Genomic DNA, 12,529 nt, shown 5'->3' with positions numbered 1-12,529 from the left:
CGTTGTCGCGTGTTGGGTGTTCTTTGGGGGGGGGGGGCCGGTTTCTGCAAAATCAGTGCTGGTGACAACAAACCGGACACCCCGAATCAAGAGCGGGTTTGGAAAGGTTTGGCGGCCAGCTTAGTGACTCAGTTTCCCCAGCTGTGAAAACGCTCTCCATCCCCACAGGGTGTTACAAGGATTAACCCATAAGCACGCAGCGTGTAGAGATCCTCTGGTGGAAAGTTCCCTACAGGGCAGTGTTTTCAAACATTGGGAAGCTGATGAGCCCCCCATGAGGAAAATGAAACTGGTTCTCTGTCTCGAGCACCCGAGCGCTTTGCTCGCTGTTCTGTCGTGTAAAGGTGTCTGCAGCTGCAATAGTGGCACTTCGAGGGGTGGTCATCCTGCACGCATGAAGGCCTCTGCCATGCTTTGGGAAGTGCTTAACAAGCCTCTCAGTATATTAAAGATTTTAATAGTTGTGCACACTCCTCAGGAGCCCTTGAACATGGTTTCCAATCACTGCTTTTTTTTTTTCTTTTTTATTGCTTTTTTTGCTTTTTAAATCTTCTACTTAGAGTGAACAAATAAATGGATAACTCTGAACTTCAGTTGTGAGCTGCTGTTTGCTTGGGTCAAAAGGTTGAGTGACTGTGATAGATGGACCAGTGTTTGAGTAAAACGTGGAGCAACTGGCAGGGAACATGCCAAAGAGATGCTTTATGGGTTCTGAAATATTGCATTTCTTCTCTCTGCTTAAAAAAAAATTCCTCTGACACTTGCTCCTGGCATACATCTCCCTCTCGCGTTTATGCGTGCTGACTTCTTGTAGGATTGCCTGTAAATGCAGGAATGGTTGCAGTTTTGCTCTCCGGTTGGCCTTTGGGGTTCTGCCTGCTAGGCTTCTGCAAAGGTATGATCCCAAGCTGACAGTAGTTCAAGCAGGCTTAAATACCCCTGCGTGCCCATTTTCTGGGGAAAAAGGTATAGCAAGTGTAGTTGAATGAGGAAGTGGCTTTGTTTTGAAAACAAAGTGATGGGAAATGAACTTTTCAGTTGCGGAGTTTAGTCATGTTGATTGGTTGCATCTCTTACTGTAGCCCTTATTTGATTGCGGAGGTCACCTGTTTTCTTCTTCCTTTTTCTGCCCTTAGGGTAAAGTAGAATACCTGGTGAAGTGGAAAGGATGGCCCCCAAAGTAAGTTTTACTTGTCTTTTTTTCTTTAATATTCGGTAATAGCTTATACTGTATCTCTGCAACTGAGCATCTCATTCTTAATGGGTAACCTTTTGTGCCTCATTCCAACAACAATAAACAAAAACAAAGAGCCACAAACCAAAACGAAATCTATTTCTGGACTGGCAGCTGAGGGATACAAACTGTGTGCCAATCTATTCTGACTGGTTTTTGCTACCACTGAAATATTCTGTTGAGATGCTTTCTAGATACAAATGTTTTCAAATTCATTACGAGTTCAACAGGGAACCCTGATTCTTCTGAACTTGGAATGGCTCCTGCTTTTCTGAGTCAGCACCAAGAGGACCCTACTTTATTTTTAGTGCTACATGCAGTCTTTTAAAATAGAAAACAAGTTGATGGTCTTGTCTTGTTGTCCTACTGCTTCCCTTCTGCAATTCACACACGGAAAGGGGCCATGTTTCAGATTTATTGATTGTAGCCAAATGCAGGTGATCTTTGTCCCTTGAAAATTACCGCCATGCCTTCATTTCCTTGTCCGAAACCTTCTGTTCTTTTGAGTACCTTTTCTGCTTTTGCTTTGGTTGCTATGTTGCAAAAAGGAAAAAAAAAAAATCTTTTTGCAGCATTGCTGTGCACCGTTTACAGACACTTCTCTTATTAAAATGCAGCTGCCTCTGAAGAATTGATTGTTCTGTGCCTAAACAGTCTGTAAAATGCTTTGAGATTAAAAGGATTAGGTATCTGGAGAATATTACTATGTTAGCTAGCAGTCTAGTAGAACAGCCTCCGGGCCAACCCATATGGGGCCCTGTCTTTGCTTTTCTGTTTGTAACTGTGTGTGTGTATATACACAATGCGTGGGTACAACTACATTACACATGCAGTTGCACTGCACATTGCTAAGCAAAGGGGGCTGCTTTTATGGGTTCGTCCTTGCAGTTGCAAAGCGGGGCCCGCTAGGATGGTCCTGACAGATTGTACCTGGTGTCCAAGAAGTTGAAATATGTTCCTGCGTGCCTGATCCTCATGCCTAATCCGTGTGCTTATAGGGCATGTGTGAATATAAGCAGCTTCCCCTCTCTGGTGGTGGTGGGAAAGGGTGACTTTGTTCTTGACTCTAAGTTCTGCTGTCAAAGTGTAACCTTGTGCACTTGTTGAGCACCAGTTGCCATATAGTGTGGGTCAGTTCTTGGACTGCTTCAGCCTTCTAAGTAGCCAAGCCTAATTTAATCGTTGGTAGAGGTTGGAAAATGTATTTGTAGTCTGTGAGGCGCCATCCCCTTTTGGCCAGAATACTGATGTTTATCCCATTCTCCTTTCAACAAACGCATTGAGGTCCTTCTCTTGTAAAGTCACTTGCCAAGAAGGTGGGCTGAGGCATGGCGTAATGTTTCCTTGGACAGAGCAGCCCTTATTCTTACTGCTGCCTTTCCTTGCCCTGTGCCTTGGAACTCTGGGGGAGCCAAAAACTCTCTTTTGGGAATGTAAAGCACAGCCTTCTGCCCAGGGAGCAAAGGGATGTCAGGGTTCCCTTCTTTTGATGCTGTGACATGTCCAAACACCTTCCCTCTTCCCCCAAACTCCAGTGTATTCCATTTTCTCATCCCATGTTGTATTTCTCTTCATTCCCCTCCCCAACTTTGTCACATTGCTCTTTGTAATCTCTGTACCAGTTATCCCATCATTCCCCATTGGAGGCTTCATAGAAGGGAATAAGGATAGGTCAGTAGTTTGCTGCTTTCCCATGTAATTGATATTTCACTTTTTTTTTTCTTTTTAATAAGAAATTCTTATTAATGCCCTGCACCTCAGATTTCTGGATTGTACTGCTGGAGTCAGGGAATGGAGGAGTTACAATCTGATTCTAGCTACAAGCTTGTTTACAACTTGTGTTGGAGTTGAGAGGGGAGGGGGAAGAGGAGGAGTAGAAGGAGGGGGAAGGAAGATCATATGATCTATGTTTTCCAGAGTGCCTGCTCTCTGCAGTTCTGCTGCAGCCCGGGCTGTGTGTACCCGTATATATAGCTCTGTGCGCGTGTGTGTGTGCGCGCGCGCGTGGCAAACTGAACCATGTTTTTTTTATATGCAGTGTTTTGCCACTGCAGCGAAGCCAGAAACTGAGCTGCAGAGAAAAAGGCAACACCCACCAGGTTTTTTTAAAAGCAAATCCCCTTTCTTCTCTTGCCCATGAAAAGCGATCCGATGTCTTTTTTCCCCCCTTGTGTTATTATTTTTCTTAAATTTGTAGAATGAGTGCCAGAATCCCTGCAGCTGGGAGGAAACCTTCCTCTGTTCAAACAGCATCTTGGCTTTGACAGCTCACAGTCAGGTTGCTGCAGGAGGCTTGAGCAAAGCAGGGAGGGAGGGATCAGCTGGTTATGAAGACATGTCTGTTTTTAACTCTCTGATGTACAGTGCACCTTGGGATATCTGAATTTCATATTTTTGTTTCTCCCTTTTGTAAAAGAATTGTACTTTCATGTCTAGAACCATTCTTCAGGAATGTTCCTATATTTCAGTACCTTTCTTCTGTCTAATGGAGAGATGAAAGGGAAAACCATTCCCAAACCACCTCCCCTGTGTACATATATGCATGTATCACCTGCCCTCATGTGCAGTTTGTACTTCATCCAGAAATGTAAACATCCTAAAATGCTTTCCCCCTGTTTAAAAGCACTGATACAAATGCACCCTTGCCCACCTGCATGTGGCTCCTCTCTGGCCCTCCTCCCCAGGGGCTGGGAGGGACTCTGCCTCCAGGCCCCGGACCTCACATTCCAGGAAAATTAATGTTCTGAGTCATTTGGCGTTTCAGACTTGCTTTCTTGCCTTTGAGTTTGTATGGTAGAGGCATGCTACCCACCTTTTGTGGGCAAACATGACCCCTTAGAAGCAAACACGCCATGAGGACCACCTTGTGATCCTTTCACCTTCCACAATGGGAGTTTTTGGCTGCTTCTCCCTGGTATTAAGTGCAGCTGTGCCCCTTGGGAACCGTTTTTGGCATGGCCTGCTGGGTGGTTTCAGTCCTTTCCTGAGCATCTGACTCTTGTCACAGCTGTCTGGCAATTGAGGAGGGAGATGGGGCACTGAGTGACACTGTTCACAGGCTACTTTCAGAGCATCAAGCTTATTTTGAGTAGTTTTGGTAGCCCTGACCACAATGCAGATGGGTTCCTCCTGCGCTGATACAGAAATACTGATGACCTCTGCTAGATAGAAATAACCTGCAGGGGGAGTTGAGCAAGAGGAGGAATAGTTGGAAAGTCGCCATCAACTTGCCTCAGGGCCCAGGTCTAAACATGTTTAGTCGAATGGCATCAGTGGAGAAAAATTAAACTCTTCTTAAATGAATACTTTCAGCTCCAGTGATTAGAGGTAATTAATAATGCAGGTGAGAAAGCATACTTACTCTTTGAGCACTCTAAATTAAGAGAGACCTATTTTTCAGAAAGCTGTATCAAATCACGTCTCATTGTTCCATGGGGTTTGTTGGATTTGAGGGAGTGCTGCAGATGAGACCTGTTTAGGCATTGACTTAAAATCAGTTTGCAAGTGCCTGCGCAGGCTTTGCAAACAGCGTGGAGGGGGCCCTGGGGAGGAAAGCCTTCCCTGTTCTACAAAGAGCTGCTTGACATTTGGCCCTGCCTGTTTTGGGAAGGAGAGGTGGTGTCTGCGGGAAGTTGGGGAGGGAATGGCTGGGATTCCTCAGAGCTCTCGCAATGTTGTGGCAGGCCCCACTGACACTTGTGAAGACAGTATCCAGGGCTGGAGCACACTGGTAGCAGGCCTGCAGAGGGAATGTTTCATTAAAGTATTGTTTACTTTATATTCCTTACGTTTTTCTTCAGATACAGCACATGGGAGCCAGAGGATCATATCTTGGACCCTCGCCTGGTAGTGGCTTATGAAGAAAAGTAAGGGCGCATGTTCTTTCTCTCCCCAGACACAGGAAAAGGAAATAGTGTCTTTATTTCGTAGTGTGCATAAAGTGCCCCTGTTGTCCCTACTTCAATCAAAGATGAGATGTATAGCAACGAATCCGGCTTGATCTCTGTATCCTGGTGTTGGCTGAGGCGGACAAGGCAGGGTTAAAGCAGCTCTGATTGGCACTGTTCAGGAAATGAGGCCAAGAACAAGCAGCATTGAGCCAAAGAGCAGTCAGTCTCAGGTTTTAATCAGGTCCAGGGCTGGACTGGAGTGATGCGAGGTGGTAAGTTCCTCTAACCCATCCTTGATCAGCTGAATCAGAGAAATTCCCTTATTGCAAGGCTTTCACTCCTACAAGAAGCAATTCTGGGATGTTTTCCAAGTCCACACTGGTCACCATTGGGTTTTAATGAAAGAAATGAGGGAGCTGTGCTGCGAAAGGTAGAAGTCCCGACTAAGCTTCATGCTGTGGTATTTAGTATTCAGTTTGATTTGTGTTCCTCTTTCACAGGGAAGAGAGAGACCGTGCGTCGGGGTACAGGAAAAGAGGCCCCAAACCAAAGCGCCTCCTACTGCAGGTAGCCTCTTGCTCTTCTGTGTATTTCTAACTCATTAGCTGCTGTGCTGCTCCTCTGCTCACAGGGAGGTGGAAACTGTCCGTTTGCTGTTGCATGGACAAAATTGGAGGTAACAAGCTATCACAACAACATGAAATCAGTGGGTAGGCAGATAGTTGTAACCTGTTAGCTGAAGAGCTGGCTAACTTGTCTTTAAAAAAGCAAAACAAAAAAACCAAACCAACAACAGTTCTTGCTCTCTGAACTAGGATTTTATAAACTTTGGGCTTGGGTGGTTGCAGGTTACCTGGTTTGCGTGCTCTTTTAATTTCATGTTGGGCTTGGACTTTGCATCATGTTAAAGGTAGCCGCTGGTTGGAAGTGGAGTTCCAGCACGCTTTGACTGTTGCCAAGCAAAGTAGCCAATCCTAGGAAGCACATATTAGGAAGAGCTTAGATGGCAGTTGAAGAGGTGAGACAAACAGTGTTGTAGAAGCAGCACAACTTATCCTAGCTCATCTAGATGTTCAGGGACTGAACAAAGAATAGTTTCCTGGCTCCCAGGTGGGACCCCTGACTGTATTATCAGATTTCTGCTCTGACCTGTGCTGCGTTGATGTCTTGGCAGCGGCTGTATGGCATGGACTTGAGGAGTGCCCACAAGGGAAAGGAGAAGCTCTGTTTCTCTCTTGCACGGAGGTTTGGAGGAGGAGACAGTAGCCTGCCAGGGGCCAAGCCAGGGCAGGCAGAGTTCTCAGAGAAGACTGGGGGAGCGGTCCTGCCATTCTCTCTCCGGAAGCAACGCAAAAACCAGAAGTACCTGCGACTGTCAAGGAAGAAGTTCCCCCGCATGGCGAGCCTGGAGAGCCGAAACTGCAGGCGTGAGTTCTTCCTGAATGATGCAGTGGGCCTGGAGGCCAGGCAGGGCCCTGAGGACTGGGAGGCCATGGAGCACACCAGCAAAGAAGGTAAGGCCAGACACTCCTTGGCTGTGAAGTTCTGGGGCATGTGAAGGATGCTCTGCATGCTTCCTCCTTGCTTGCCTCATCCTGGGATTGTGGTTTAGGTCAGGTCCTCAGAGCAGCTCTTGCTGGTTCACATTGTGGCCCTTTTGTCTGCAAGTTACTTTCTTGTTTGGATGAACAGTACGTCATAATCTGCTTTTTTGGTGCTGTTGCCTCTCTGTAGTCTCATATCAGTGACGCCCCTCCCAGTGTTAGAAAACATGTGGAAGATACTGCAAGTTACTCCCCTCTTCTAGTTTTCTCCCAGCAGAGCTGACATGCAGGTGTGACAGTGATGAACTCTGCCTCTGTCCACATACCTGCATGTGTTCAGCCTGCTGCTCTGCTACAAGGAGCTCGGCTGGCAGTGGACAAGCTTGGACACCAGCACTCCTCTCATAGTGCTGCTCTGAGGAGCGTACAGGAATGCCACTAGGAACCCACAGCACGTTCCTCTGCCCCCTCCTTTCCTTTCCTCCCCACACCCCACGTTCTCTCTGAAGTCTTGCTATAGAGCTATGTGAGACGGGGATGAGAGACATGAAGTGAGGATGGTAACTCCTTCCTGATCCCACTGAGTACGCAGCATGAGTGTAGGCACGGGAGACGTCCAAGCACTTTTGGCATTTTGAGGAGGGATACCAGCATCTTGTGCAGGAGGGCTGTGGGATGTGCGTGTTGCTCTGAGTTACCAGGGAAACTCTATCCCTGCATTATTACAGCTTCTGAAGGCACAGCTTTCCTGAGGAGTGGAAAACCAGGGCTTGTGCTGCTTGTAGGAGCTAAGGGAATCCTGTCACTCCTTGCTAGGAGTGGCTGTTAGCCAGTCTGGATTAGGTGGGATTTGGGGGAAGAGGGCTGTGTTCTGAGAATCAACGCTATCCCCTCCTTTCTGAGAGGGACTCAAACAGCGCCCAAAATCCAGAGGGGCAGCAACAAGGCTAGCACAGAGGAACCCAGTGTTGCATCCTGGCAATGGGCAAATGTGTGGGGCTGTTCCCGCCTAGAAGTGCTGGGCTCTAAAGCACTTGGGGATTGGAAGAGTGAACAGCCCTACAGAAATGTTTTCGTTCTCCCCTTGACACACGGGCTGCATGGAATTCCAGTTATTGTTAGGGGGGATTTGACTTTTTCTGGGGTGAAAGTAGGCACCCCAGATATTTGAGACAGAAGCTGGGAAATACACTCTTAAGGGGCCCTTGTTCCTTGCCCAGGTTGGGACAACAAGGTATATAGTACAGGTATAGTGACAGGGAGGTGGTATGTTTTCCTTCCTCTCTCTGTGTATTTTTGTGGCTGTCTCTAGGGGCTGGGGAGAAGTGAGGCTTTGGGTGACGGAGGGACTGATAATTATCCTTACAGTGAGAAAGTACAGGGATGCTTGCGTTTCTTGTATGGAGCTATCAGAGAGCAAAGGAAGGATATGAGAAAGGGGAAGCAGCCTCTCCATGAAGCAGTATTGATGGATTTTTGAGAGAATAGCACCCAGGCTGTGTTGCAGGTGCAGTACAAGGAAGACCCTCCATTTTGGAACCCTTTGACTCCCATAGGAGTATCTGAAGAGCATGTATAAGAGTTTGTGATTTTTTGACTTTTCAGCAGGGTAGGACATTTACAAGCAGATGAGCTCACACCTGGGTGAGTGAGCTTTGCTGACACAGAGCCAAATTAGGGGCTGAGATGGGGTGAGAGGTATCAGGGAATTGTGGATGGTTAGATGAGCTGGGTGGTGTTACAGGGTCTTTTGACCTCTGTGTAGGCTGCTCCGATGCTGGTGTGCATCTGGACACCTTTGCTACTCTTTCCTTTTCCCATTATATCCTGCAGTGATCCTCCATTTTCCCTTAGCCTCTGAGGGGAGGGCTTGCCCGTGCTCTTTCTTGCCTTGTATGTGCAGACCCAGTACAGGCTGATTTCACCCACCATTTGTCAGAAAGGAGGCCCCTTTTCCATTCTTCCCTTCCCTCTCTTCTTCCTCCTTCCTTCTCCCTCACCCTCTCTCTCTAACATGCTCTTATCTGCCTCTCCTTCTGCAGCAGATGTGGATGGCAGTCTCCCTTGGATTCCCACTGTGCCCCCCAGCGAAGTGACAGTGACGGACATCACGGCAAACTCCATTACCGTCACTTTCAGAGAAGCACAAGTGGCTGAGGGCTTCTTCCGAGACCGGAGTGCGCAGTTCTGAATCTCCGTTTTCAGTGCTCCCCAAAACCAGTGCTTTTAGGGTGGGGCTAGGGAAGGCTTATTTTATCCCTTAAGAAAAAAAAATCAAAAATGTCTCCTCTTAAAATGTTTACAGAGACCTTTTTTTTTTTTCTTCTCCTTTTTCCCCTTTCAGATACGCAAAAAAGAGCAGTGTGGGGGGTGTGTGTTTGTCATTGCTTTGTCCATCTGAAAAACTGACAGCCCTTTCCCTGGCAAAGACTCCCCTCCTAGATGTGAAAGCAGCAAGCTGAACAATTCGCCTTTTATCCTGTTAAGTGGCGGCAGCTGCATTTGTGGGGAGAGGGCATGTGGAGGTGGAAAGAGAGCTGGATCTCTAGCTTGCCGCCTTGTTCTGCAATTGATATCCCTTGGATAAAGATACTTCTCTGTGCATTGCTCTTCCCACCTTCCTCCTCCCTCTCTTCCTGCAGCAGTGAGAGGCGATGGATCCTACCTGTGTGGATAACTCCAGCCTGTTAAGACTTTCTCTCCAGTGCTGTTTTCCCCTGTGGCCTGCTGTCAGGACTTCAGAACCGTATTTGCCTGTCTGTGGTAAGTCCGTCTTTGCAGCACAGGTCCGTATAGACAGCAGAGGTTTCTCCCTTTGATTGTTGATCATGCGGAAAGACTGAAATGCATCTCTGAAATCTAGATTGGCGATGTAAATTCAATTTGCCTTCATTAAAAGCTCAGAAACCCAGCACAGTCAAGACATACCATTCTGTATATGCTAAACAGGATTTCCAGGCTTAGCTCTGCTGTGTGAGGAATGCGTTATGGAAAGTGGGGTGTTCTTACCCTTTGCCAAATTCAGTATTAATAACAAATGCTGCCCTGAATCTGCGGTAATAAGTTGGTTGAAAACTGACTCCTCTCCCCTGGGAGGAGGGGCTAATAGGACAACCAAAGCATTGCCTGGCACTGCAAAGTTATCCAAGATACTGGCAGAGGCCCAGGACACAGGAATTGGACAGAACTGAGCTAGAAATGGACCTTGATTAGCAGCAAATTCTGTTCTTGGATCCCATTGAGAGATCCAAGGTAAAAAACGTGGGGAAGGCATGTATTAGATTTGAAGAGGGGAAAAAAATTCTTAATTCTTAGCAATGAGAATTCTTGGATTGTACTGCCTGAGTAATACTCCTCTGTGACTCCAGTCTCCTCACAGTATCTGTGATCCTGTACTACTTTACTGATGGGAACTTCCCCTTGGAAGGCTTAAAAATCTTTGCCAAGGAAAGCGGTCTGCATTTCAATAGACCCTGCCTGATCTTGCACTTAAAAATGCCTTGTGCTGGACTGCCTGTGACACTTCGAGGTTTTTGAAGAATTGCTGCATTTTGAGTTGGTAGTTTAGCATAGCATCTGTTCTTGCACATGCATGTTCTCTTCCATTTTTTTAAAGGCAAATTTTATTTAAATAACTTAAATTTTTAACTATAGACCTTTTCCTATGGAAAGCAAGAAAAGTAAGCTAGAGTCTAAGGTGAGAACTGCAGGACAGAGTGCTGCAGGGTAACATTGGCTACTGTCATGATTACTGTCCTTAAATCCTTTGTTTCCTCTCCCCACCCCACCTGAAGCATCTCTTATCTGCTGTATTTATTCTAAATGAAGGTACGAGCCTTCTGAGCTCTGAGGTGAGGACACCTGTGGAAATCCTCAGTGTGTTCCTTTGAAGGGCTTGGCTGCTGGCCTGCAGAATTTGGGAGCTCTGGGGCTTCTGGTCCTCCAAACATCTACTTTTCCCAAAGTGCTTGGACTGCCCCTATGGTTTTTATTAAAAGCAGGTTTTTACCTCAGATAGGATATGGCAGCTCAGTGTAGACTTAGGATTTCTTCTCCCATCTCAGAGCTGTTTGAGCAGGACTGTCTTCCACTGTGTCACAGCAGTTTCAGGACCACTGGGAAGATCTTGAATTTCTGGACTAACCTTTTGTCTCTCAAAGAAGTGACATGGGAGTTTTATTATGGAGAAATCTGAGAGAGTGAGAAGTGGAAGCTTGGTGGGGGGATTATGTGGTGGGAGGAAGAATGAGTGGGAAAGAAGCTTGCAATAGCTAGCAAGGGCAGACTGATGAGGTAAGCATACAGGCTCAGGATGTTTGTTGAACGTAGGTGTCCAGAGCGAGGCTTCTGTATCTGGAGTTGCACCCTCTTTTGCAGGATGTGGGGTCAGACAGTGTTGTCATTGTCACACACCCACACACCCCCTCTTCCCGACACCTGCCAAATGTGCTGAATACCTGCATCTCTCTTTTGTTGTGACCAGTGGACACACCACATAGCTGAGTCTGCTCTTGAGGGTTGTAGCAGGTCAGGTAGTTATGGTTGCAGAAGCTTGAACTCCAGCTCATCCTGCTAAATCTTTATGGCATTTATAGGATCTGTTTTCTTTATTCTAATGCAGCTACTACTGCCTTTGTCCTGTCTTCATCTCAGTATACAAATACACCAAAAAAGCTTCCTATTTACTAAGGTTCCTGGCTTTGGCTGACATCAGAAGCAATACCAATCCTGCGGCAGGAAAGAGCTTGTCCTAATAAACTGGATTTCCATCCTCTGCTTTTCTCTCCACTCACCAGCTGAGACTTCTCAATGTTTTGTTTTGGCATTTCTCTTTAAACATCCTTTCTTCCTCTTGCAGTGGAGTTTTCAAAGACCTGTGGTGGTCTTTCAAAGAGGATCCACCCACAGCTTCATATCTTAATCATTTTTTGGATCAGGCTAGCTTGTTCTGCTGGTGACTAATCATCTCGCTACACGAAGTGTTGAACAAAGTACCTGGCTACCGTGCTGCTTTGTGTACAGGTCAACGAGGAGTTAACCCTTATCGGGTTAAGATGCAACAAGTTGCATGTGCGTGGGTTTGGTTTGTGTGTGTGAGGAGGAGTTTGTGGTGGGAAACTAAGCAGTTACTGTGTTGGGGTGGACTTTTTTTTGACATTCGTGAATTCTTGCTTGTCTTGAAGATCTTTTTGAGAAGATTTTTCTCTTGATCTTTTTAAAAGGTGGCTCTGTTCCATATTGTCTGGTGACATATTGTTGTAAACTTCCTTGGTAGAACTGGCCTTCAGGGACTTTAAAATTAGCTTTATTCCACTTCTGCAGGTGTGGAGATGTATGGGGGTTTTACTTGTGATGGCAAGAGAGGTTGTCTGGGTTTACTTGTCTCTTCTCCCCAATACTGTCCATCTGCCAGTTCAACCCAAAATCTGAAAATTGAATTGGGACCTCTTGGGCTAACATATCATGAAAATCAGATGCTGTGCTCGGAGCTTCGTTAAGCATTCTGTTTGATTAGAAGAGCCAGAATAGCATCCAGCTGAAGCTGAGTTTAATAATTCTATTTGGAGCACAAGCCGAGAATAGAAATGGGCTAACTCTCCCATACCTCGTTTGGCTCCATGGCTGTAAACAAGAAAAACAAACTTCAGCCAGTGGAAATTACTGAACTGTATGCAAGAAACAAACTTCTCGAAGAAGAACTGTTCTAATAGTCATTCTTAGAACTGTTTCCATGTGAGAATTTACCAGCCATGTTTGGGGGACAGAAGTGTTTATTTCATAGATCTTCTCACAGTGAACTCGCTGTATGTATGACAGAACTGAGGGGCTTCATGAGATTGGAAAACCTTTATTGTTAACAC

At 46.3% G+C, this 12,529-nt stretch overlaps 1 protein-coding gene across 1 annotated transcript in view; it reads left to right on the top strand.

The window, feature by feature from the left end:
* CBX7 (chromobox 7) overlaps positions 1-12,529 on the top strand; it is a 36,619-nt gene extending 24,090 nt beyond the window's left edge. The window contains exons 2-7 of the mRNA XM_019474809.1: positions 1,137-1,180; positions 5,035-5,100; positions 5,625-5,691; positions 6,299-6,638; positions 8,711-8,845; positions 9,311-12,529. Coding sequence (XP_019330354.1) covers positions 1,137-1,180; positions 5,035-5,100; positions 5,625-5,691; positions 6,299-6,638; positions 8,711-8,845; positions 9,311-9,345 — 687 coding nt within the window. The 3' untranslated portion in view covers positions 9,346-12,529. The remainder of the gene's footprint in view (positions 1-1,136; positions 1,181-5,034; positions 5,101-5,624; positions 5,692-6,298; positions 6,639-8,710; positions 8,846-9,310) is intronic.

This window comes from Aptenodytes forsteri, unplaced genomic scaffold (genome assembly GCF_000699145.1).
Source record: "Aptenodytes forsteri isolate BGI_AS27 unplaced genomic scaffold, ASM69914v1 Scaffold284, whole genome shotgun sequence".
Classification (NCBI taxonomy): Eukaryota; Metazoa; Chordata; class Aves; order Sphenisciformes; family Spheniscidae; genus Aptenodytes; species Aptenodytes forsteri.
The sequence above is the reverse complement of the archived record's forward strand: the minus strand, read 5'-3'. Positions and strand labels throughout refer to the sequence as shown.